Here is a 24,871-nt window from a genome sequence, read left to right on the forward strand (position 1 = left end):
TGAAAATACTATTGCGGGCTTTGGACGGTTATGAATACAAAGGTGATTTTAGTGTTTTATAATATAAAATATTATTATATAGCTATTCTATTTTCATTAAAAAAAACTTCCCCTCGGCTATTTAAGAAGAAATAATCATTTCTTCAAGTACGCCTGAATTTATATTTACTAATTTATTTAATTTATATTATTAAATTTAAAAATCCACTTACTTAATAATGATCACAGACTATTACAAACAAATAATACTTAATAATTTTAAATATCGCATTATTTTATTCAAGGTGGTAGACAAAAGTAGATATTGTTTATTGACTTTCGATTACATGATGGGCGTTTTGAGCGTGAATTGTGAACATTATGTTTACACACCATTACATTCAAAACTTACATTCAAACAAATGTAAGTTTTACTTATTAATAAATGAAAGACTAATTACAAATGAGAGTTATAAAATTGCTTATATGAATGTTTGACATACTTTATAAATAATTTTAAATATCACATGACTTACGGTAATTCAAGGTGGTAGACCAAAGTAAATATTGTTTATTTATTTTTTTTTTTTGTATTTTGTATTTTGTATTAATATTTGTCCTCAGTGAGGTAATTCGGATTAGGCCCTCAACGGACCCACGGCAGCCAGCAGTGCAGCGCCTACCAGATTAGGCAATGAGAGTAAAGCATCTTGCCTAAGGATGCAATTAGTATGGTACAGATAACCTCGAACCCATGCCTATCACATGCTAGTCCGATATTACCATTACCCCATCACTCTCCAGTATATACAGCACCCGCCGCGATTTCTAGACGGTCTCCCATCCAGAACGCAACCGGGCCCAACGTTGCTTAACTTCGGTGATCTGACGAGAACCGGTGTTTCAACGCAGTATGGCCGTTTAGGCCTATATGGGCGTTTTGAGCGTGGTTTGTAAAAATTATGCTTACACATCATTATTACATTTTAAAATCGACTAAGTTTTACTTATTAAGAAATGAAAGACTAATTACAAACAAAAAAATAAATAAGAGGTATAATTGCTGATATGAATGTTTGACATACTTAATAACTAATTTTAAATATCACATTGTTTATTCAAGCTGGTAGACGGAAGTAAATATTGCTTCTTTTTTATTACATGATGGGCGTTGTTTATTCGTGATTAATGTTTGGAGTCATGCTTACACACCAATAAATGTTGTGATAGCACCCGTGACCGACGAAATTCATAAATTGGCCGAGTCACGGACCATTACAATGCTATACTCGCTTTAGAAGCAGATGCTCGTAAACTTTGACATCATCGAAAACGCCCTATCTACATCTAACAGGCTAAATTATTTTAAATAATCTATTACATTCTACTCTTTAAGACTATTACATTTATTAAATATTTTATAGTCTTTTTTTGTACAATTAATCAAGATTTTTTTCAGTATTTACATTGCAAGCAGTAGCCATATAGCGTACACGTTTTTTAAGAACCAGAGAGAGAGTGCCAACGCCGCGCGTTCCACTGTTGGCAGTCAAGTTCAAGAACAGAAAAGCATCGGGCCTTAAGCTCTGTTTACACTACCAAACTATGTGCCAAAAATAATGCGATGTGCCTATATATGGACACGATGATGTCATCATATTTGGACACATGCCACTAGTGTAGACAGAGCTTTAGATTGATTGATCAAGTTTTTTTATTAGCACATCCAAAACCCCCATTAAAAAAAATGTGATGTGCCCATGGACATGATGATGTCATCATATTTGTACACATCATACTAGTGTAAACAGAGCTTTAAAATGATCAAGTTTTTTTATTAGCACATCCAAAACCCCCCATTAAAAAAAAATGTGATGTGCCCATGGACATGATGATGTCATCATATTTGGATACATCACACTAGTGAAAACAGAGCTTTAAAATGATCAAGTTTTTTTATTAGCACATCCAAAACCCCCATTAAAAAAAAATTGGATGTGCCCATATATGGACACGATGATGTCATCATATTTGGACACATCCCACTAGTGTAGACAGAGCTTTAGATTGATCGATCAAGTTTTTGTATTAGTACATCCAAAATCCCCGTTTCAGAAATCTTGGATCTTCTCTTGCAACCAGAAAGAAACTCCCAAAACATGGATAGGCCTACCACAACATTTCATTTTTAAAGCCATGACTTGACAATGACATCCGAGTCATAGTTTTTTTTTGTGTTTTTTTAAAACCATATTTAATGAGGGTGATCCATCCAGCTATTGCTGATCATTAGGGACCCTCAGAGGTTCACAAGACAAACATATACACAAGATGCTCTACATAAACAAATTCTTATTACAAGTCTTTGGGAGTGGAGTAATTTGGTCCTTAGAAAAAATCCTGACATGTGAGGGGACTTAAACCCAGGACCCTGGGAGTGGTAGCCAAGCATCATAACCACCAAGCCACAACTCCACTCCACTTAGTGGTAATAAATACACATTGAATTATTTATATGTGGAAACAATCTACCTGGGTTGCATTGCTAAAACAACAAATGATTGATTGAACTTGAAGATGTGACATATAGTTCTTAATATAAAATTGTTCACCTTTAGCCCTATATGGCACAGATGAACACTGGCAAGAAAGTCAAAACTTTTCAATAACATGCCCATGGCAGCCTAACGGGACCTATTTTGTATCCACTACAAGGCAATATAACAACAGAATGCTGAGCTCCGGAGATCAAAGGGTTTACATGTGGCTGCAACACGATCAGTTGCATGCCCCTTAACAGACACCGCTCACCACGAAGAATATGTATATATAGTACTGTAGGTATTTGTCGCAGCCAGACATAAGATCAAAGGACTGTTACGAGTTCCTATCTTGGAAAGGTGAGGTCAGTGTCCGGTCAGATAGCCTCGGTGTGAACTAGTACAACGGAGTAATCACATAGGCACGGCTCCAGGGGCGGGGGGTGATGGGCTGGGTGGTGTGTATATCTACATATAAAACCTGGATAAATCTAGATACACCGAGAATGTAAAGATTTTAATTTTTGAAAGTAAAAGTAGAACATTTTAGTCTCTCTGGATAATTATAACTACATCTATATAAAATGCTATAAAATGATAAAATCACACAATAAATGAAAAAAATGAAATAAAACAGTATCATTGCATTAGGCATGCCGCACTTGTCGTTTTACCATCATTATTTTTCTTGGCGACTTCACTCATTCCCACAATCCTCCCCACTGAACGGAATTTAGCCAGTTCACCATAGTATAAGGTGTTCTCAACTTCTTCTAGTGTTAATGTATCTCGTTTCTGTTGTTTAGCTGTCTGTACAACATTGTGAAGTTTTTGCTGCAAAAGAAAACCAAAGTCTTATGAAAAACCTATTTGTTGCATTGGCGGTTAAGGCTGGGGCGCCGTAAAACCATTTCCATACAATTGGCACAGGATCAAGTTAATAAAAAGACTGTATCTTTATACTCACCATTCTTTGTTGTAACTTTTCTACTTTCTTTTTCTCTGTATTTAAATCCACCATTAATTTATATTTTTCTTCATCAACCTGAGCGTAGTAGATAACATGGTAAACGATAAAAAAACCTCACAGATACTGTGTATGTTAAGAATTCAATTTAACAAGAGTAAAGCTCTACACTATCGCAATAGTTTGACAAAAAAAATGTGATGTGCCCAAATATGGTAGTGATATGCTTAAATATGGTAGTGATATGACATCATTATTTCCATATGTGCCAGGCACATCACATAAAGTTTGATAGTGTAGACAGAGCTTAAAAGATGTTCACTGATTATGGTCATATTTCATTTCATTAGAATTAACAATTTCAGTATAAGGAGGGACAAAGTCAACAAAAGGAAGACCAAGAGTAGAGCTCGATCAAGTTGGTCACCTAAAATTGTTAATTGGCTGTTGTTGAAATCACTGATGTATCAAGCATTTGCAATCACTGATAGCGGTCGTGTATGTTTGTTAAGCTATGGTGAATCTAGCCTCTACTGCTTGCTTTTAATAAACTCTACATTCAAGGTGTCTTTTATTTTGGCAAAATATAACACAAAGACAACAAACAGCAAATAACATGAAAATAACCAGATACAGTATATATTCCCAGATCTAACCTGTAAAAACAACCAGTTTCCATTTTTTGTAACTGCCTTAAGCTCTGTCTACACTATCAAACTAGTTTGGCAAAAAAAGTGTGATGTGCCCAAATATGGTAGTGATATAATGTCATCGTGTCCATATATGGGCACATCACATTTTCTTTAATCTGTAAGATCTTAATCTGTAAGTTGAATATAGCCTTAAATTTAAAGAGATTAGTACAATTTTGCAATCCATACTTGAGAAAAACTGCGGCTCACTGCTGACGACTGCTTTCCACGTGAAACTCGTTGAGGTGTACCGCCTTCTTTTTGTCGCCCCATAATGTTTATCACTAACATTTCCTCTGATAAATAATCTAATAGCTGTTGACATAAAATGAAATATCGTGTTAGGATGTGAAAGTTAGTAGTTAATAGCAATAAAATAAATACTGTTTAAGTATAAGAATATGCTATGATATGCTCAACACGTTGTATTGTAAGCATCTAAATATCGGCATATCCATATCCATTCATATCCATTCATATCCATTATGGTGGTGAGTGAGTGATGGAGTATTCAGCGAACCTGATTGGCTGATATGATGAAGCTATATTTGATGGTCCCTCTCCATGGTGGAATGCTATTTGAGCTGTGGTTGTGTAGGAGTACTCTTTAGTAGTTTAATAATATCTCTATGACATTAATTCAGATGACAAATGGAAACTTACATTTTTAGTGACTGGACTGAAATGTAATATACGTTCATAGCAGTATTCTGGATTTCGTGTACCACCAATTTCCTTTGTTATTGATGCGTTTTTTTCAACATAAAATTGAAATTTACAACAACTCTAAAATGAGAAAATTATCATTAGTTGTTATTAAAACCGTGCGCTAATTTCTGATTATGACTTAAAATACAGGTGGCCCTCCAACTAAAGTCCACATGTAGGGACAGTATTTATTGCTCCTTCTTGTATTTTCTTTGTCTTTGGTTTTGTTACGATAACCTGTTAATTCAGTTTTCCATTTATTAATTTTGTTTTCACTTGTTTAAAATTTGCTATTACTTTTAAGGAAAACATTTTTTTTTAAATGTAAGGGCTTAATTCTACCAATTTGAAATTAAGGTTCAATTTTGTATGTCAAAGCAAAGTATCCTCACATCATCATTTTAAAAAAGCGTTTTGCAATATTATGTTTCAAATGATCTAGAAAGGAGGAGCTAACGTACCTTGGCAATCCGAGTCGGTAATCCTCTTCCATACAGAATTTGAAACTTGTAATGAGCTGATTTTCCAATCTAATGAAAGAGAAAAATATTTAAAAATGCAAGCATTGAAAGAAAACAATTTTAGAAAAAGTCAATACAAACTTCAACACCTGCTACCATTGATAAGGTTGTCATGACATTAACAAACCATCAATAATCATCTATATAAACTAAACGGACAATTTAGAGAAATTAATTTTATGATGAGCATATTCTGGACATGCCTCTAATGACTTTCACTATTAATTCATTTAAATTAAAGTTTAAAAACCTTATTCTATCATAGTTTGTAAAAAGTAATGTAGTATTTATTTATTTCTAGTGACTGAGGCTAAATAAGGTATTTTAACCCTTCTATCCCAAGTGACTGAGGCTAAATAAGGTATTTTTAATAGGTTTAGGAAAAATGCAAAATACATTTTTATGACTGTAACTTTCTGCAATTGTTTTATTGTTATATGAAATGTTTTGGCCTTCCGAAAAATTGCATTTTATTTTTTAACTAGGTCAAAGGTCAACGATCAAATGCCCAAAAAGTGCAATTTAGTGGCCCTGTGTACATACACGGGCCTCGCAGCCTGGGACAGTAAATTCTTCAAAGGGTTAATATTGTATTTTATATTTTAAGGAGTGTTTATATTATATTATTTTAAAGAGGGCCCAGCTGGAAGGGTTACCCTCGCTAAATAAAGTGGAAAAAACCAAAATAAACTCCTAACACCATTGATGATTACCAAATCTTTTGGATCATCCACAAATTCTTCATCAGGCAGGTCGGAACCATCTTCTTTACAAGGGTTTACCTCGACCCTTAGATGACCTTGCTCATTTCCCCTGTAGTCTGTTATCCAGACAGTCTCTTCCAATTCAATCTGATAGGCCAGAGGCTGCAGGTAGATGTGAGCATTTCCTACAATGATCTCTGTGTCTGCTGGTTCCCAGAATGGGTCATTTTCCTGTAGGATAACATAGATCAATCAAAATCAATTTATTCCATAAAACTAAAGATATGCACATCAAAACTTTTATGGAAAAGGGAACTAAAAATAAACAAAGCTTCTAAGCCGAGACCTTTAAAGAGCAATATGGTGATAAGAAGTTAATAATATAACAATACAAAATGACAATAAAAACAAAAACGGCACTCCTCTCCGCCTACTCTAAAATTCTTCTATATAAGATTTCTCCGAAAAAAAACCCCCAATGTTTGTGTCTTAATGATGTGTGTGATTGGGCTAATTCACTACAACCTCGTGTATGCAAGTTTGGTGTAATGGTTATATATAACCAGCCTTTCAACTAACAATAGTTTCAGTTGAAACAATAGAACAGCAATGCCAAAAACAAACGTGTGAATTTTTAAAACTACTCGTATCAAAAAACCTGTAAGTCAGATTTTAATTTTTAATAAGCTTTTGTGATGTGACCAATATATCAATTTTCCTCAAAATAAATAGGCATGTTCTGTAAGGATATACTAATTTAACACCAAAATATTCAGGAAGATTGTGCTAACAATCAAAAAAAGCAAGTACTATAAATTGGCAAAATTCTAAGAAGAAGAAGTAATGACAACTATAAGAACCACAGATAATACAAACAATAATCAAATTATTAAACTATATGTAACTATGGTATCATTGAATTGTTTAAAGTCTCTGTATACCATGTAAGAATCTCTGAATTATTGTTGTAAAAAGAAACCATTTTACAGACATGATACTGACAAGAGGCAGCTAGAGATGTTGGTGGTGGTGTTATCTACAACTATGAGAAGTTAAGGAAGACAAACAAAATCTCACCTTTTCTCTGTCCCAGTCTTTGTCACCTTCAACAAAATACTGGTACATCTCTTGCATAAGGTATCTTCTGTTTAAGAACTTATCTTTGTTCCATAAAAACTCATTTTCATTCTTGACATTCTTCATAATCACCATTACCTACAAAATACACAAGTAACATTGGTGTTGGTATTCCATGATTTAAATACTTACCTGGATAGATTTACAATACAACTTTAATACAGAAAACTACAGAAAAACTTTGTATTTTCATTCATATTATACTTGACAGGATTTAGGAACAATGTCATGATTATAAAAGGTACTGTAAAATGTACTGTAATCAAATTTAATATATCATAGAAAACAATGGTTTTTAATTAAGTGTAATAATAACCTATAATAACAATCTGGTGTGATCAAACATTATTTCTGTTAATATGAGACAAAAGACAAAAATACAGAATAAAGATTAAAGCTACATAATAAGGATGACAGAGACAGACAGAAGGTAAAGAGAAAACAGGACATAGGAAGTCCGTCAGGAGGGAGGTTGCTTCAAATTGAGTAAAAATATCTTCTGCCATGACCAATATGGAAAAGAAAAAAACAGAATACAGTTACCTCTGTACGACCAGTCTTGAGACCTCTTGCTTTTGGGGAAACAAGAGCAATTTGGAATCTTACATTCTTCTTAAGCTCATCACTCATGGCATTTACTTCATTTACCATTGGCACCATCTCAATCAAGTCTTCCTGGAGTAACAGATCCTCTAAAAAAGAAAAACTCATTCAATAATAACTACTGTATGGCTTCTTTTCTTTTTTTAAGACCCTCTTGAATATATCTGTGCTGTAAAGAGGTAGGTAAAGTGAAAAGCTCTATCTACACTATCAAACTAGTTTGACAAAAAAAGTGTGTTGTTTCCAAATACGGTAGTGATTTGCCCAAATATGGTAGTGATATTACATCATCATGTCTATATATGGGCATATCACATTTTTTTTGTCACATAAAATTTGATAGTGTAGACAGAGCTTTAGTTTAGAGTCTGTTTTCACCAATATTAACTTTATTATATTACACCTAACAAATTTTACAGTATTTCGATCTAAGTAGTAAATTCATTTCTGGCTCAGTTGTATATTTCTAGTATTAATATTAAGTGTAAGCCTTGTCTATGTGACAAAACAATGTGATGTGCCTATATATGGATATGATGATGTCATATCACTACCATATTTGGGTATATCACTACCATATTTGGGCACATCATACTTGTTTTTGTCAAACTATTTTGATAGTGTAGACAGAGCTTAAAATATGATGGAACAAAACATCATAACTCAACTAATAACTAAGGCTGGGTTGAATAAAGAAGTCGAAATCTTCATTCATAATTGAAGGAGCACAAATAAAATCTTGTTACATACCTTTTGACTTCCCTGGACCCTGTTGCACGTCAAAACCTGAATTTGCTGCAATTTCTTTCTGAGCCTGATCATATGTAACTGGAGCAATTACTTCCTGTTTTTGTTTATTTTTGGCAAGATCTTGTGGATGGTGGAATATGAAAAGATGTTTTGACCCAAACATAATACTGTAAAAACATATAAAATATAATAAATATATTCTTACTTACAAAACTACATAATAAGGCATCCTATGAACAGCAAACAAACGAAAGACATTTGAGAGTTATAATGATTATGAAGTGGCCTCACAAAGTATGCTAAGGGTATCATAAGTGGCGGATCAAAGAATACCCATTTTGAAATAGGTGGGGACCAGGGCCTAAAAGAAGTGAAATGAAGAATGAATCTTTTAAATTGCAATTTCTGAAATTTAGAGAGGCCCAGGCCCTCGCTTGAATTCTGATCATTAAAAATCCCCTTTAAGCAGCATTGCTAGTACCAATACTTAGAAGTTTATCAGTAACTTTACTATTAAATAAAAAATTATGAATCTCAGATGAAACTACTATTTGGATGCAAGAAATATCTGTGTTGTTGCTGATGATCAAAGTAAACAGAATTTTGATGATAGGGTGCATTTACAGTCATCTTTTCATGGTTTTTTAAAGCATGTTACCGTTTTATTTGATGAAAAATAAATTACCGATCATTGTGGTGAAGCTCAATTTCTCCATCAACATCCTTTCCATTGACAAGTGTTTTTGCAGCAGGTAGAACCTTTAGCTTGACACAATTCTTCTCATTAACCACAACAGCATGTTCTGGCTGGATACTATATAAGCAATGTCATTTTTTTTGTTATGTAATGCGTCCGTCTATGTTTTATGTTTAGACTACAAAGACAAGCCACTTTGGCTTCTGTGTATCTAACCCATAAAACTGTTAAATGTTGAATAAATATTGTTTAATTCAGATATAAATAACACTATTGATATGTAGGATGATTCCATCATTGATCATCACCTTTATAACACACCTGATTGTATTATTGCAATTTGATTGTTCAATTACGCATCACGTGTCATTTGAAATTAGCCCTATCTAACAAAAAACTGATATCTAAAAGTGATAATTAAGCGCTCGAATGTACAGGTTCCTGTAACCATTTGACGTTGTTGACTGATCGCATTCAGAAATAACTTGTTGTACGCTTTTTGTTGCTCTACTCCGCATCTAAATTTGGAGCACTGCCTTTTTATTGGCTTAGCTTGTCGGCCTAGCATTCGTCAATGATTCATGATGGATAACATTTAAAAAAGTAGGTGTGTTTAAAAAAAAATAATGCATTTTGTATTTGTATACACTTATTCTTATGTAGATGTGGAAACAACGGCTTGATTATGGATGAGAAATGGATACAGACATACAGATTATGATCACAATTACAATGATACATAGATAACGATTTCACATATATTACATTTCACAATTATGATATTATCCTCCTCACCTAAGCCCAGAGAGTACAATATCAGGCATTGCCTTAGCCTTGTCATTGCCAATCTTGGAAACACCCTCTTTTGCAAAGTGTATTACAATACCAGTAAGTGCCGGATCCTCATTCAAGTTCCAAAAATGTGGTATTACTTTCATCTCTTCTTGTTTTTGTCGCTCTTGCTGGAGTTTTTCCTACAATTGAACACAACTTGCCATTCAGTATTCTATGATCGACTATATAATGTTTTTTTTGCTCATAAAATATGTGTATATTAGCCTTTAGAATATGATATACAGTAGTGCAGTAGCATTGACTTCTGAGAAAATTCCTTTGTTTTTCAAAATCATCTCACAGGAAAAAATACAGCATTAACTTCTGCTAATTTCTGTTTCTATGGATTTTTTTATTACCATATTTACAGCATTGACTTCTGAAAGATGTTCTGTTCCTATGATTTTTTTTAACTTACCATATTTGCAGCATTTACTTCTGAGAGTCTCTGTTCCCATGTCTTTTTAGCAACTTCCATTTCTTCTTCATTCTGTTTTAGCTGCATCAACAGATCCTGTTTCATCTGATCAACCTCTATAATTTGCAATAAAAGTGAATACATTTTTAGACCATTTTTATTAGTATTGCTGCAATAAATTTCAACATTTTAGGCTAAACTGATTGAACATGCTCATTTAAAAACAGATTTTAGGGGATTTTGCAATAAATATTTCATAAATAATAATGATATAAACAATAATTTTTTTTTTAATGACCAGTTCATGTACTTCCTTGGTGTTGCCACATATTATCATCATCTACATTCATTTTACGTTATTTAAATTAATCTCTGTCTACACTATCAAACTTTATGTGACAAAAAAATGTGATGTGCCCATATATGGACATGATGATGTGATATCACTACTATATTTGGGCATATCACTACCATATTTGGACACATCACATTTTTTTGTCAAACTAGTTTGATAGTGTAGACAGAGCTTTATGTCCGTCTGTGTAAATATCTTTTACGTCACTTCTAAAATCTTATCCTTTTCAATAATTCTTGTTGGTCTTTCAACGCTGTGAGACATCAGTAAAAAGCGCTTTATAAAAGTTTATTATTATTATTAATGATCATGTGCATAAAAATACAACCAATGAATAAGAACTGAGAGGAATAAAAATAAACATTTTCTTATACCTGCTTCAGTGAATCCTTGCTGTATTGTTTCTGTCGTACCCCCTCCGCCTTGCTTGCTCTTTTCAAGTGCTTCTATCAATCTGGCATTCTCCTCTTTCAATTCTCTTATCAATTTATCTGTAGGGCTTTCATTCACTATAGCCTTCGTTTTAATTGCTTTTGCTCGGTCCGCTATTAGAAAAAATAATTTAATTAGTACATTATTTTAAAAAATGTTACACATAGCTGGTAGAAAATATATAATATTGCAAATTTTAGATGATTGGGAAAAAGTGGGGCTGTAGATTGGTGGTTAATATGCTTGCTTTCCTATCCCTAAAATCCCGGGTTCAATCCTGCCCTAGTGCAGGGTTGTAACTGACGACTCTTTCAACTCCACTTCCCAAGCCTCAAATGAGACTTAGTTTAAAAGCACGATACCTGTAAGTTATTAAATAGTTTATCCATCCTGTAATTGGTGAGTTACTCGCTGTTGGATGCATGTTTTTCTACTGTACTAAAACTCCCCAAAAACCACAACATTTTTTTAAAATATAAATAATAAATACATGAAATAGTATGAATTGTTTATAATACCATAACGCAGTGTAGACATGGTTTCCTCAAAATTAATGTCAGCAGGACTAATAGCAGCAATCTATTAAAAAAATACAAAGCAATGGTTAAAAGTGTGTCTCATTTCTTAAAACATAGACAATCAATATAATACAAAATATTAAATTGAATCATAAAATGAAAAAAATAAATTAATCATAAAAAACATAATAACATACCATTTTCAGTTATTAAATTAAAGAGAATAACTATTCTACTTCTTCTTTCTATTGAATGTTCACTTACCATAATAGTTTTACTGTTGCCTCCTAAAGCATTTTTCAACAGCATTGTAAGCTTAGAATCCCTGTACGGAACTGTGAATGAAAAATTATTAGTCTCATTATAAGCAAATCAAGGTACTGTATTAACATTGACTTACTAACGCACTTGTGACATCATGTAGGCGTGAGTTTCACTGAAGTCAATCAAAATTGAGATATGTTTGGTTGGAAATTATAGATTGTGTTTGGTAGATTAATCTTCCTTTAAGTGTGGTTCCCACTAGAACGCAATGCAACATAACGCAGAGACGCATCGACGCAAAGTGCTGTATTGTGAAAACACAAGTGGGAACCATGACACAAAAGTGCTGCAAACATCGCCACGGAAACAACGCAAGGCAAAAGAACACATGAAACATAGTACAGCGCATACTCAAAAGTACGCGAGGTGAACTAGGTCAAAGTCTACGGCATGCTAGCGTTGACGCGCAACAAGCAGGTTTGATTTCACACAGGTGGGGGAAAACACAATTATTGGAAGAGCATTTGCTTACGTGAGAACCAAGCTTAACAGATGTGTTACATTTTGTATTCAATATAAAGGAGTTTGTATGGGTTTGAAGAGTGTCGAATGTAGTAGTTTTCTGAGCACTATAGAAAGATAATATCCTCAAGGTTAGTTACCTATAATTCCTTTCTTCTTGGCGCTCATATCTGCTAATGCCTTGATGCAATTTCCAAGTGATGAGAGGGACTGGTTGATCATTGCTCCTTCCTTCAACCTATCCCCAGTTGCACCAGTACTATCAACCCTTTCACTGTAAAGTAAACACATACAAATAAACAGTATGAATACATAAACACTTAAGCAATAAATACCAACTTGTTGAGTGTGTGTAAAGCACTGCAGTGATTAAGGAGGTATCTACCTTCTAGTTAAATCCTAAAGATAAATTTTGCATAATCATTACAACAAATTTCACACAGGTGGGCCTAAAATCTTATATATCTCCCCTCCCCTCTTTTGTGGGTTATAACACAAGTGCCAATATATATCATGACAGCCTTATATACAAGGGTGGCCTTAAATGGCAGAAAAGCTTAAACTCCAGTGTGAACATATAACACAGTGTGGCCTGTCCCATGGTGGGATTATATTGTGGTTTTATACCACAGGGCAGCATTTAATATAAATAGTGGAATGATATTTACCTGCCAGCTAAATCCACAAGATTAATGATAGATGTTTTTGTCATGTTTTTTCCAACATCATTCAAGCCTTTCTGAGCAAAGCTGATGGACACAATGGTATGAGCTCGACTAAAAGAGAAAAAAGCAACTTTATAATAATTACGAAAAAAAAATTGTTTTAATACTAACAAATTCATTATTTTGTTGAAACCATTATTCAAATAACAGGGGAACATTGTGAGCACTATTCATTCAAGCAAATTGATTGGATGGAATCCAAGGATCTACACTATAAACATGGAGGAAACAATCCCAAAGACCAGTAGCAGAAGTAGTGATAAATAGGCTTGTCTAGATCATGATGATTTTTTGCCGAATTTTGGAAAAAGAACTCTCCCTGTAAACATGACTCGATCTGCTCCACTATAAAGTAATTTAAAAATGTGGTTGGAAATTCTTTTCTTTTGACTTATATTTTAAAAAAATGTTTAAATTGGAGAAACACATACCTGCTTGTGGCATTCATTCTGGTAGATGCTATGGTTCTATTCCTTGTTCCTTCATTGATTCTGCTATTTATATCTTCATAACTCTTTACAGGAACTTTAAGAAGGCCTTCAGCTAGAAGAAGAGGGTTGATAAAAAAAAATGATTTAATATGATTGCCAAGCAACAGTATGGTCTAGTCTGGTAAGTGGCGAGCTCATAGAGCCTGCAACACAGTGGCGTAACAGCTATGATTGCTCACTGGCTAAACCCAGGGCTCTAGAGTTTAAAGGGCCCCAGAGCATGAGCAGTCCAATGCAACTACCCAGCGTTGTAAGGCCCTTAAAAGTGCTAAACCAGGCTTTGTCACCTGCATTAAGACTACTGCAGCAATAAATAAAATGGAGTATCAATTCAAGAAAACTGGTTTGATATGAATATATGTCTATGAGAGAAAGGCATGAGGACAGTGTATAAACTGTATCTTTACCATAAAATCCTTTATCTGGATGCTGTCTAATTTTTATACCACCTTTGACCTTGAATGCTTTGGCGTTCAGCAGATCTCGTACTTGCTCATTGTAAATCTCCATCATACTTAAAGAAACCTGAAACAAAACAGCTTATTTAAACACATAGAAAACAACGCTTCTGATTTGTGACAATCAAGGTTAAATTAAAGAAGTTGATATTGCAAATTAAATTGGTTGGACACTGGTCAATTGGTCAATCAAGCAGTGGTCAATCCCGAATAGTATTAAAGGTCTAGAATTTTTAATTTCATTACTTATTATATTTTCATTAATTCTGGAAATTGTCACTCACCTAAAAATTATTCTGGTATTTTTCACATAATAAAGTATAGAAGCATGGGCTTATTGATACAAAATGTTTTAATATATACAAAATTACCTGATATTCCTCTTCTTTAGACTTATCAGCTGTTTTCTTTTTCGACTCTATACCTTTGAATAATTCCTCACAGACAATAGGAACAATTCCTAAATTATAATTAAAGATAACAAGATAATCATATGAGGTGAGACAGTTGTTACTTCTTAATTATCCTTTTGTGTGCTTTTAAATGATCTTATAATATAACCATTTACAAATGTTTCATTAAACGGAATTCTGTTTATTGCTTTTATAAAACGGAAATAGTCCACAGTATTTCATTTCATTCAATTCATTCAGATCTTCATCAGCAAAGTGGTTTCCTCATTAACCATATGTGTTAATTTGAGCCTGTATCCACAAACCAGATGACATTTTAGTTAGCTGAAACAAGCTTTCTTTTATAATTACCTTTATTTGCGCCATATCCCACAATGGAGTATGACTTTCCACTGCCAGTCTGGCCATATGCAAACAAACAGCAATTATAACCCTTCCATGCATTATCAAGTACTCCCTGGCCAAGATTGTCAAACACAATTTGCTAAGAAATGAGAAAGAATATTTATATATAATATATATTTGCTTTCTCCAGTGAGATGTCTCCCTGTTTTCTCAAACACTTCATCTTCATTAGGTTATTAGATGGATATTAATTCTCAAGGTAAGGCAGCTTTGGGACCCAACAAAGTGTCCCTTTAATAGAGATATTCCCTTAATAGTGGTTTGCCATAGTTTGAATATATATTTCCCCTCCTTCATTTCACAGGAAAGTGTCCCCTTAATAATAATAATAATACATAATAGAAAAATAACGCTTAAAAAAGAACGACGTTTCGACTCCATCATGGGGTCATTATCAAGTCCAATAAATGAAATTAAAAAAAAAAAATAATAATAATAAGATTTATAGAGCGCACATATCCACAAAGTGCTCAAGACGTTTGTGAAAATCATGAGAAATGCAACCATGAAACTAAAAACAACAAAACATTTTGCAAAAAGAAAAAAAAACAGAAAAAAGGAGACCAATCGAACCCATATCACTGCTTCTGTTTACCGGCAATTTAAGGTGATCAGACCTGCCAGTCCATTAATAGGTATATCCCCTTGATAGGGGTGTCCCCTTAATAGGGGTGTCCCCTGAATGGGGGTGTCCCCTTAATAGGGGTGTCCCCTTAATAGGGGTGTCCCCTTAATAGGGGTGTCCCCTGAATGGGGGTGTCCCCTTAAAAGGGGTGTCCCCTTAATAGGGGTGTCCCCTGAATAGGGGTGTCCCCTGAATAGGGGTGTCCCCTGAATGGGGGTGTCCCCTTAATAGGGGTGTCCCCTTAATAGGGGTGTCCCCTGAATGGGGGTGTCCCCTTAATAGGGGTGTCCCCTTAATAGGGGTGTCCCCTGAATGGGGGTGTCCCCTTAATAGGGGTGTCCCCTTAATAGGGGTGTCCCCTGAATAGGGGTGTCCCCTGAATGGGGGTGTCCCCTTAATAGGGGTGTCCCCTTAATAGGGGTGTCCCCTTAATAGGGGTGTCCCTTAATAGGGGTGTCCCCTTAATAGGGGTGTCCCCTTAATAGGAGTGTCCCCAAGAAAGGGTTCTACTGTATTGTATTTTAGATTTGAGAGAGAGAGTGCAATTTGTATTTTTGTTTTAAGTTCCAGCTATTGCATACACCCATACACATGATATATCAAAAGACCGGAATTGACTGGAAAGTTACTAAATACAAATAAAACCTGCCCTGTAGCAAGTATTCTCCTAGTCAATTAATAATGATGGTGTTTGACAATCTATATATAAATTATGGTTAATTCTGACATAGGCGAGCACAATGCAAAAACTTCGGTACAAATCTCCGCCTTGGATGCCTACCTTATCTATCTCAGATGTACCGCAAAACGTAGACGCTATTTTTCCATATTTATATCTTAGGAAGATATTAGAAAGAGTTTTTTATCAAAATTTATGATTTCAACATTAGATTTTCAACTCAATTTCAATTCTTCGCGGGTCAAAGTAATTTCCGGGTTTACCTTGCAACAACCTGGTTTCAACTATTTTCTCTCTTTTATACACAAGGGAGCAGTTAAAAAAATAGATTTGACCTAAAGGTGACTGGAAACAGGCACTTTCCATCAATCAATACAGTGTCCCTTTGGAAGAAGGAAGAAAAAACCGATAGTAGGACTGGAGCTTAAGTTGCATAGCCATTTCAGTTTTTTGTTTATTTTAGGAACGGACCGCGCGTGTGTGAAGGTACAGTAGTTAAAAAATAAAAATTATACTGCAAATTAATAAAAGATCAAATTAAATATACGCCATAAAGAATCGGAATATATTGTGGGAAATAGTATTATAAAATTACATAGGGAGATTTGATGATAAGACATATTGTTTAAAATCGAGTGAAATCCCGAGTAAAGTAAGCTGGCAGGAATAACTGTAGGCTATCTGTGTCCCGTTAGGACCGAGATGTCTGCCCATGTTGCAAGCCGTAATGTTTTCTTTCTTGGGCCCACTCTGTCACGGCAGTTAGTTTCAAAAGATGTTTAAATTAAATAATGTATTAATAATTATTAGGATGGTATTTATTTGAATAAACGCCTCTCCAATAAAACATCACTTTGAATAATAATCATTATACTATTTGTAGTAGAATTCATCGCACTGTTATCTACAATTTACCAAGCATTTGTTATTCTTTTTTACCACTTTTAATATCTATTAGAGGATTTCATTTGATTATAAATGTTACCATATTATTAAAACTAAAAAAATTAACATATATCCCTCGAATAAACACCTCCCTCAAATGAACTCCGCCTTCCCAAAGGGCCCTACCAAACAATACTTTAAAATGTTATTAATCATCTAAAACACTGTGAAACAGAGTAGTTTACTTTACGAATGTCAAGCATTTTCAATAATGATAACCGACAGAAAACGTACAAGGAGAACATTTTTATTATCCCGAGAAACATCGTCTACACTTCCTAGAGGGGGAGCGAGGGAAGGGAAGCGAGCTCACCCTCTAGTATCTAATAATTTGGACTAGCCAATTTAATAACGAGCTCAATTAAAGCATGGTTACACATGCAGGGAATAATTTCGCCAGTGTAGCATAGCAAAAAGCTATACAAAACAACCTTTTTGCAACACATTTGTACATTTGTGTAGCAAAAAATACAATACAAAACTATGTTTCTCGAATCAAAAATCAGTTTGATTGGCAATATTGCTAAACAGAATTTCGAAATGACATTTCTCTGACATGTACATCAGTCAAGCTTTCCATTGATGAAATTAGTTGGGATTGCTTCATTAACTCAAAAAGTAATTGCAACATTGAAAATAATTGCAATTAAAATATAGCTTAGAGCAGCCAAGATGCACGGATTGAGATTGATAAATGGTAGTCCAGTGTCAAATTGAAGTAGTAGATATAGATTTATATTTGTGAATTTAACTAATAATAGTATACAGTAACATATGGGCTGCTCAGATTTTATGCAATTTGCAGGGCAATTAAAATTGCACTACACAATTTATAAATGTAAACACAGTATAAACTATATACAGTCCTCCTAAGAAACGCACCACACAAATACATTACTGTAGTACCACACTAATGCACTTTAGTAGTTTGGTTCAGTTATTAGGAGAAACGTTGATTAGGAGGGTTATGTTGTGGAAATATATATTATTATGGCATATTAAATGCATTAGCATGGCACTTAAGTTTTGGTACTATAGTATTATGTAGCACTGTGTGGTGGCTAGTAGGACCCACAGTAAGGCACACACATGAATACAGAGCACTCAGCAGTGGTTGTCTCTGAGATCTGAGTTTTCTAGACACCCCTCAGTAGACTGACCAGTGGTGGCGCCAGCGGGGGGGCTACGGGGGCTCTAGCCCCCTCGTCGGGGAGCCTAGCCCCCCCGTCGGGGAACACGGGTACTTTTTGTCGGGGAATATAATATACAGTAAAAAACGTTCGCGTTCACTTCATGCTTCAGCGCCTAGAAAACCACGACGTTCCATTGACCGTGAGAGTACGTCAGATGGCTATTATGCACTTTTATGCATTCATTTATTGCCAGCGATCTAACTTACTACTAAACATTAGCTAGGTACGCACTTTTTTCTGGCGGTATCCCTTTGTACGAATCGTTCAACGTTGGGTCGAGACGCGTGATATCAAGTTCCATACAGGGACCAAAATGTGTAATGTAGTTATTTTCCAGGCGAAGTTTACCGACGGTTACCGAAGGGAACACGGGTACTTTTTGTCGGGGAATATAATATACAGTAAAAAGCGTTCGCGTTCACTTCGTAGCTAGCTTCAGCGCCTAGAAAACCGCGACGTTTCATTGACCGTGAGAGTACAGTACGTCAGAGTGATATTATGCACTTTATATGCATTCATTATTGCCAGCGACCTAACTTACTACTAAACAATAGCTAGGTTCGCACTTGTCTGGCGGTATCCCTTTGTACGAATCGTTCAACGTTGGGTCGAGACGCGTAATATCATGTTCCATCCAGGGACCAAAATGTGTACTGTAGTTATTTTCCAGGCGAAGTTTACTGACGGTTACGTCGTGTACTGCGTCGACGTACGCTACACTACTACAGCAAAAACGAATTATGTTAATTGTTCGTATGTTCACCAATTTTTTAATTTACAAGTAACCTTCTGTACCGTGGGGCACCTAAAATAAATTTTTCATCCATTACTAAACAAAAAAACATGCCATTTTCATATTATAGCTAAAGTTATTACATTTTCAATGTCCTGTATGTCATGAATTTCTCACCACTCGGAAGTCCAGATAGTACGCACGCATACACTTGGGAGGAATAAACTTATTTCCCCGACTGAAAAAGCTCTACGCTTGCGTTTTTTAAGCCTCTAGGCCTGATGTTTCCAAAGTATAAAATGCAATTTTTTGAAGACCTGCAGCTCTAGTTTTAAACAGTTTCTTAGCTCAGCCCCAACAATAAAGCTGGTCATATTTCGAAGTACAAGAAGTGCATTTTCCGCGACCTAACATCTCTATTTTTCAAAAATTTCTTAGCTCAGTCACAACCATGATAGGGACTATTTTGTTTCATGTTTTGAAGTATATTAAGTCCAATTTCCGGGACCTCCAACTCTATTTTTCTAAATTTTCTTTGAACTTTTATTTTTTAAATTGAAAAATATGGATTGAAACAGTCATCGCGCATCGTTTTTTTGCACGCAGTATTTTATTTATGCATTATAAAAAATGGAAAAAATGGCTACCCTAAATCTGATTAAAATGACCTCAAATGACGCTAGAACGCGTTGCTTCCCCCACCGGGGGCCCTTGGCGGCCCCCTGGCCCCCAGCCTAGTGATGCTCGCATAGCCCCCTCGTCGGGGAATGTAGCCCCCGCGTCGGGAAGATCCTGGCGCCACCCCTGAGACTGACAAAATAAATACAAATAATGTTATACTGTATACTGTATTAAATTATATATTGAAAAATGCTGTTTTTAAATTGCTCACTGAAAGTGGATTTTTTAGCTTACATTTTGTAATACTACTACTACTAGTATATCACTGACATATACTCAATCAGATTCTCCTAACCTCACCTGATCAGCATATTTCTTGTCTTCAGCTGCCAAATAGCCATTCTCTAAAGTTTTAAAGCCATCATGTGACCAGTATGAATAATCAAAGGTGAATCGTCTTGGTTCCTGAGTTGGATTGTGAGGGTCCTTGATCATGGTGGAATTGCCGTTCATATCGATGATACATGTTGCTTTACGATTCTTTTCTCGATCATTGTGATTTTGTTTTGTCAAGGAATGATTGCATCTTAACTCTAACAAATTGACTTAGCAGTATTATAACAGTCCCTGAAAGAACTTTCTTTATTACACCATCAATATACCCTCTACACTACCGTAACTAAAAAATAATCATCATTTTGTCATATATTTTTTTTTTTTCAAATTTTGCTTGAATCTTTTACAAGATGAATAAATATAGTTTTTAAATGACATGAATATAGTTTTTAAATGATTAAAAATGGAATAATATTTTCATTTTCAAGAAATCAGAAAATAGGTCGATAAAGAGATGATAAAGAAAACACATAAAACTCGAAATGACCTTAATACCCTAAGATTTATGAGAAAAAATAAAAACAAAGGTAAACAAATAAAATATTGATCAAAATAAATAAACTTAGCTAGTATATGGTGCAAGTATACAAGATTACAGGGCCGTCTTCAAATTCTATTTATTTTAGGCCTATACTGTAATAATATTCTTCTAACTAACTAAAAACTAGCCACTACTATAGTACTAGGCCTAGACAATAATTATAATATAAGTTAATAAGGTCTGGCCTACCTAGAGGCTAGGCCCAGGGCTAGGCCTAGATAGTCAAGGCCAGCTACTAGTACTAGCTAGGCCTAGTATAGTTAGGCTATTGATTACTAGTATTAGGCCTAGCCTACTTTATACTTATATAGTATACTAGAGGTCCGAGAATAGTAGGCCTACTTCTAAGTAACGGCCCTTTTTTTAAAGCTAGCTAGGCCTGGCCTAGTTTAGGCCTAGGATAAAATAATAATGGACTAGCCTAGTCTCTAGGGATTAGGCCAAGTTGAGCCGCCACCAGAAAAACGTTATTTTTTATGGAACGCCAAATGCTAACTTTCGCCGGTGCTCGTTCAATTTATATTAGGGATCGATGTACATTCAAAAGTTTATATATCATGGTTTTTAGTATATATATTATTAAATATTATAATTAAAGAAATAATTATGAAAGTCTGGCTTGTAGATTCCAAAATATAAAACATCACCGAAAGTGATCGTTTTTAGCCAAAAATGACGTAAACAACTAGGTAGGCTTACTCCATTTTTCGGTAAAATAATTACATAAAATCACGTTTTTTAGTAAAATATTTTGTGTATTAACATTGTAAAATTCAATAAAATATGATATTAAAAGATTAGTAAATAAAAAATAATATTTATTTAACCTCATTCGAAGAATGTTAATACTCTATTAATTAGTCCTGAGAGAGGACAACGTGACTTTACGTAATAGGCCTACACGCGGCGATAAAAATTACGCCGTGGTTAGGATTCCGGCACCGGAACTCAACTGCCCACCGTTAGGGAATCCGACACGCTATTGCGCATGCCCAGAGCTCTGGGAAGTGAATTATAGCTTGCACCAAAGTGCCACACCACGGAGAGTCGGAGTGTTATAGGGATTTACTGTAGCCTAGATAGTCGTTGCGCGAGCGAGAGAGCGATGGATGAAACTTGGCCAATGCCATACATGAATTAATAATTAAAATATGACTACGCCACGCGTTAAAATAATTATAATGATATTAATAAGTATCAGTATTTATCTATCTAAGAATCGTAATGCAGTTTTTAGCGTTGCGACCCTGACTGTCTTCCCGAACAGTTTTTTCACATCCACGCGGTGGCTGCCGTCAACAAAATCAACTTGTGATTGCATGTTGTATGTACAGTATATTATAATGCGTTATGAAAAATCATAAAACTAGTCATGTAGGCTAATTATATAATTCATATGATATGAATTTTATATATGAATGAAGCAAGCACTTTTTAATTACAAAATAAATACTATAGGCCCACTGGTCACGTAGTCTAACTGGTAGCCCTAGCCTAGATTATATTAGTGCAGGGGTGGCGCCAGGATCTTGCCGACACGGGGGCTACATTCCCCGACGAGGGGGCTATGCAAGCGAAGCGAGCATCACCAGGGGGGCCGCCAAGGGCCCCCGGTGGGGGTCCAGGGGGCGAAGCCCCCGGAAGCAACGCGTTCTAGCGTCATTTGAGGTCATTTTAATCAGATTTAGGGTAGCCATTTTTTCCATTTTTTATAATGCATAAATAAAATACTGCGTGCAAAAAAACGATGCGCGATGACTGTTTCAATCCATATTTTTCAATTTAAAAAATAAAATTTCAAAGAAAATTTAGAAAAATAGAGTTGGAGGTCCCGGAAATTGGACTTATTATACTTTAAAACATGAAACAAAATATATAAGTCCCTATCATGGTTGTGACTGAGCTAAGAGATGTTAGGTCCCGGAAAATGCACTTCTTGTACTTCGAAATATAACCAGCTTTATTGTTGGGGCTGAGCTAAGAAACTGTTTAAAACTAGAGCTGCAGGTCTTCAAAAAATTGCATTTTATACTTTGGAAACATCAGGCCTAGAGGCTTAAAAAACGCAAGCGTAGACCTTTTTCAGTCGGGGAAATAAGTTTATTCCTCCCAAGTGTATGCGTGCGTACCATCTGGACTTCCGAGTGGTGAGAAATTAATGACATACAGGACATTGAAAATGTAATAACTTAGCTATAATAAGTTGTTGGCTAAGCGAAAATGGCATGTTTTTTTGTTTAGTAATGGATGAAAAATTTATTTTAGGTGCCCCACGGTACAGAGAAGGTTACTTGTAAATTAAAAAATTGGTGAACATACGAACAATTAACATAATTCGTTTTTGCTGCTGTAGTGTAGCGTACGTCGACGCAGTACACGACGTAACCGTCGTCAGTAAACTCCGCCTGGAAAATAACTACAGTACACATTTTGGTCCCTGGATGGAACATGATATCACGCGTCTCGACCCAACGTTGAACGATTCGTACAAAGAGATACCGACAGACAAGTGCGAACCTAGCTATTGTTTAGTAGTAAGTTAGATCGCTGGCAATAATGAATGCATATAAAGTGCATAATATCACTCTGAGACGTACTCTCACGGTCAATGAAACGTCGCGGTTTTCTAGGCGCTGAAGCTAGCTACGAAGTGAACGCGAACGCTTTTTACTGTATATTATATTCCCCGACAAAAAGTACCCGTGTTCCCTTCGGTAACCGCCGGTAAACTTCGCCTGGAAAATAACTACATTACACATTTTGGTCCCGGGATGGAACTTGATATCACGCGTGTCGACCCAACGTTGAACGATTCGTACAAAGGGATACCGCCAGACAAGTGCGTACCTAGCTAATGTTTAGTAGTAAGTTAGATCGCTGGCAATAAATGAATGCATAAAAGTGCATAATAGCCCTCTGACGTACTCTCACGGTCAATGGAACGTCGTGGTTTTCTAGGCGCTGAAGCTATATGAAGTGAACGCGAACATTTTTTACTGTATATTATATTCCCCGACAAAAAGTACCCGTGTTCCCCGACGGGGGGGCTAGGCTCCCCGACGAGGGGGGCTAGAGCCCCCGTAGCCCCCCCGCTGGCGCCACCACTGTATTAGTGGATCCCATATTAGAAGGCATCTAGGCTAGTTCGCCGTGTGGTGTGGCGCAGCTTCCAGCTATGAAATAATCCATCGCTGTTGATAAGTATAGAGTCGCCGATTACCTCGCTCTGGGCATGCGCAATAGCGTGTCGGAATCCCTAACGCTGGGCAGTTGAGTTCCGGTGCCGGAATCCTAACCACGGCGTAAAAATTATGAGTGCACTGAATTTTTTCCTCGAAAGATTAAAAACAATTACATTATTAAATATTACTACTTTCCTTTAGCTAGGCTAACTAGTAGAGGACTAGCCTAGGCCCTAGTAGGCCTAGGCCTAGCTAGCTAGCTAGCCTAATTACTAGCTAGGCCCACCCAGCAGGGCCGTAATAGGTTATCCCCGCTAGCTAGGCCTAGGTATTTTTCAATTAAAAGGATATGAATGGCCGAACTCTAACAGCAACTTTGACGTTTTCGTCCATTTTCTTTACGATTTTCGATCAAAAGAAACAATATTTAAAGATTTCCGACGGTCCTTCTGCCGGAATTTCCCAACGCGTAGAGGTAGTAGGCAAGGTGTGTGGTATATGATTTATTTACGACATTCTTTTTTTGGTCAGTACCCCCCACTCACATTCAAAACAAAGTTATAAACCGTACATACACTAGAAACTAATAGATCAATATTATTCTTATAATTGGTGGTTGTTTAACTCTTTATTTAGAATTTGATCACTACTAAAATACTACTAAAAGTGTTTCAATGATTGTTTGTATGATTATTTGTGCGGTTTCTTAGTTCGGGTAGGAGCAAAGCATGTACTCACTGTAACTTGGTTGCGCGTTTCGGTTGCTAATATACGTCGCCCTCAATGTTTAGATTCCACAAGAACAAGTCTTATGGAAAGCGAA

At 35.5% G+C, this 24,871-nt stretch overlaps 1 protein-coding gene across 1 annotated transcript; it reads right to left on the reverse strand.

Moving 5' to 3' along the window:
• Positions 1–1,793: 1,793 nt before the first annotated feature.
• Positions 1,794–24,443, reverse strand: LOC140063677 (kinesin-like protein KIF28). The gene is made up of 23 exons (XM_072110132.1): positions 24,418–24,443; positions 20,290–20,522; positions 15,080–15,212; positions 14,687–14,775; positions 14,265–14,382; positions 13,798–13,909; positions 13,310–13,417; positions 12,782–12,915; positions 12,120–12,190; positions 11,856–11,916; positions 11,280–11,450; positions 10,551–10,666; positions 10,094–10,272; positions 9,287–9,415; positions 8,602–8,768; positions 7,792–7,940; positions 7,189–7,326; positions 6,121–6,342; positions 5,348–5,416; positions 4,842–4,964; positions 4,368–4,493; positions 3,487–3,564; positions 1,794–3,353 (listed from the first exon to the last, which is right to left on the reverse strand). Exons 2-23 carry the CDS (start codon positions 20,440–20,442, stop codon positions 3,159–3,161), a joined length of 2,841 nt encoding a protein of 946 aa, XP_071966233.1. The 5' UTR covers positions 20,443–20,522; positions 24,418–24,443; the 3' UTR covers positions 1,794–3,158.
• Positions 24,444–24,871: the final 428 nt, after the last annotated feature.

This window comes from Antedon mediterranea, chromosome 1 (genome assembly GCF_964355755.1).
Source record: "Antedon mediterranea chromosome 1, ecAntMedi1.1, whole genome shotgun sequence".
NCBI classification, from domain to species: Eukaryota; Metazoa; Echinodermata; class Crinoidea; order Comatulida; family Antedonidae; genus Antedon; species Antedon mediterranea.

Coding starts and splice junctions, on each gene's coding strand:
- LOC140063677 (XM_072110132.1), bottom strand. CDS start 20,442: ATGAACGGCAATTCCACCATGATCAAGGACCCTCACAATCCAACTCAG. Junction 7,327..7,791: donor TCAAGACTGGTCGTACAGAG/GTAACTGTATTC, acceptor TGTATTTTGTAG/GTAATGGTGATTATGAAGAA. Junction 6,343..7,188: donor AAGACTGGGACAGAGAAAAG/GTGAGATTTTGT, acceptor GTTATCCTACAG/GAAAATGACCCATTCTGGGA.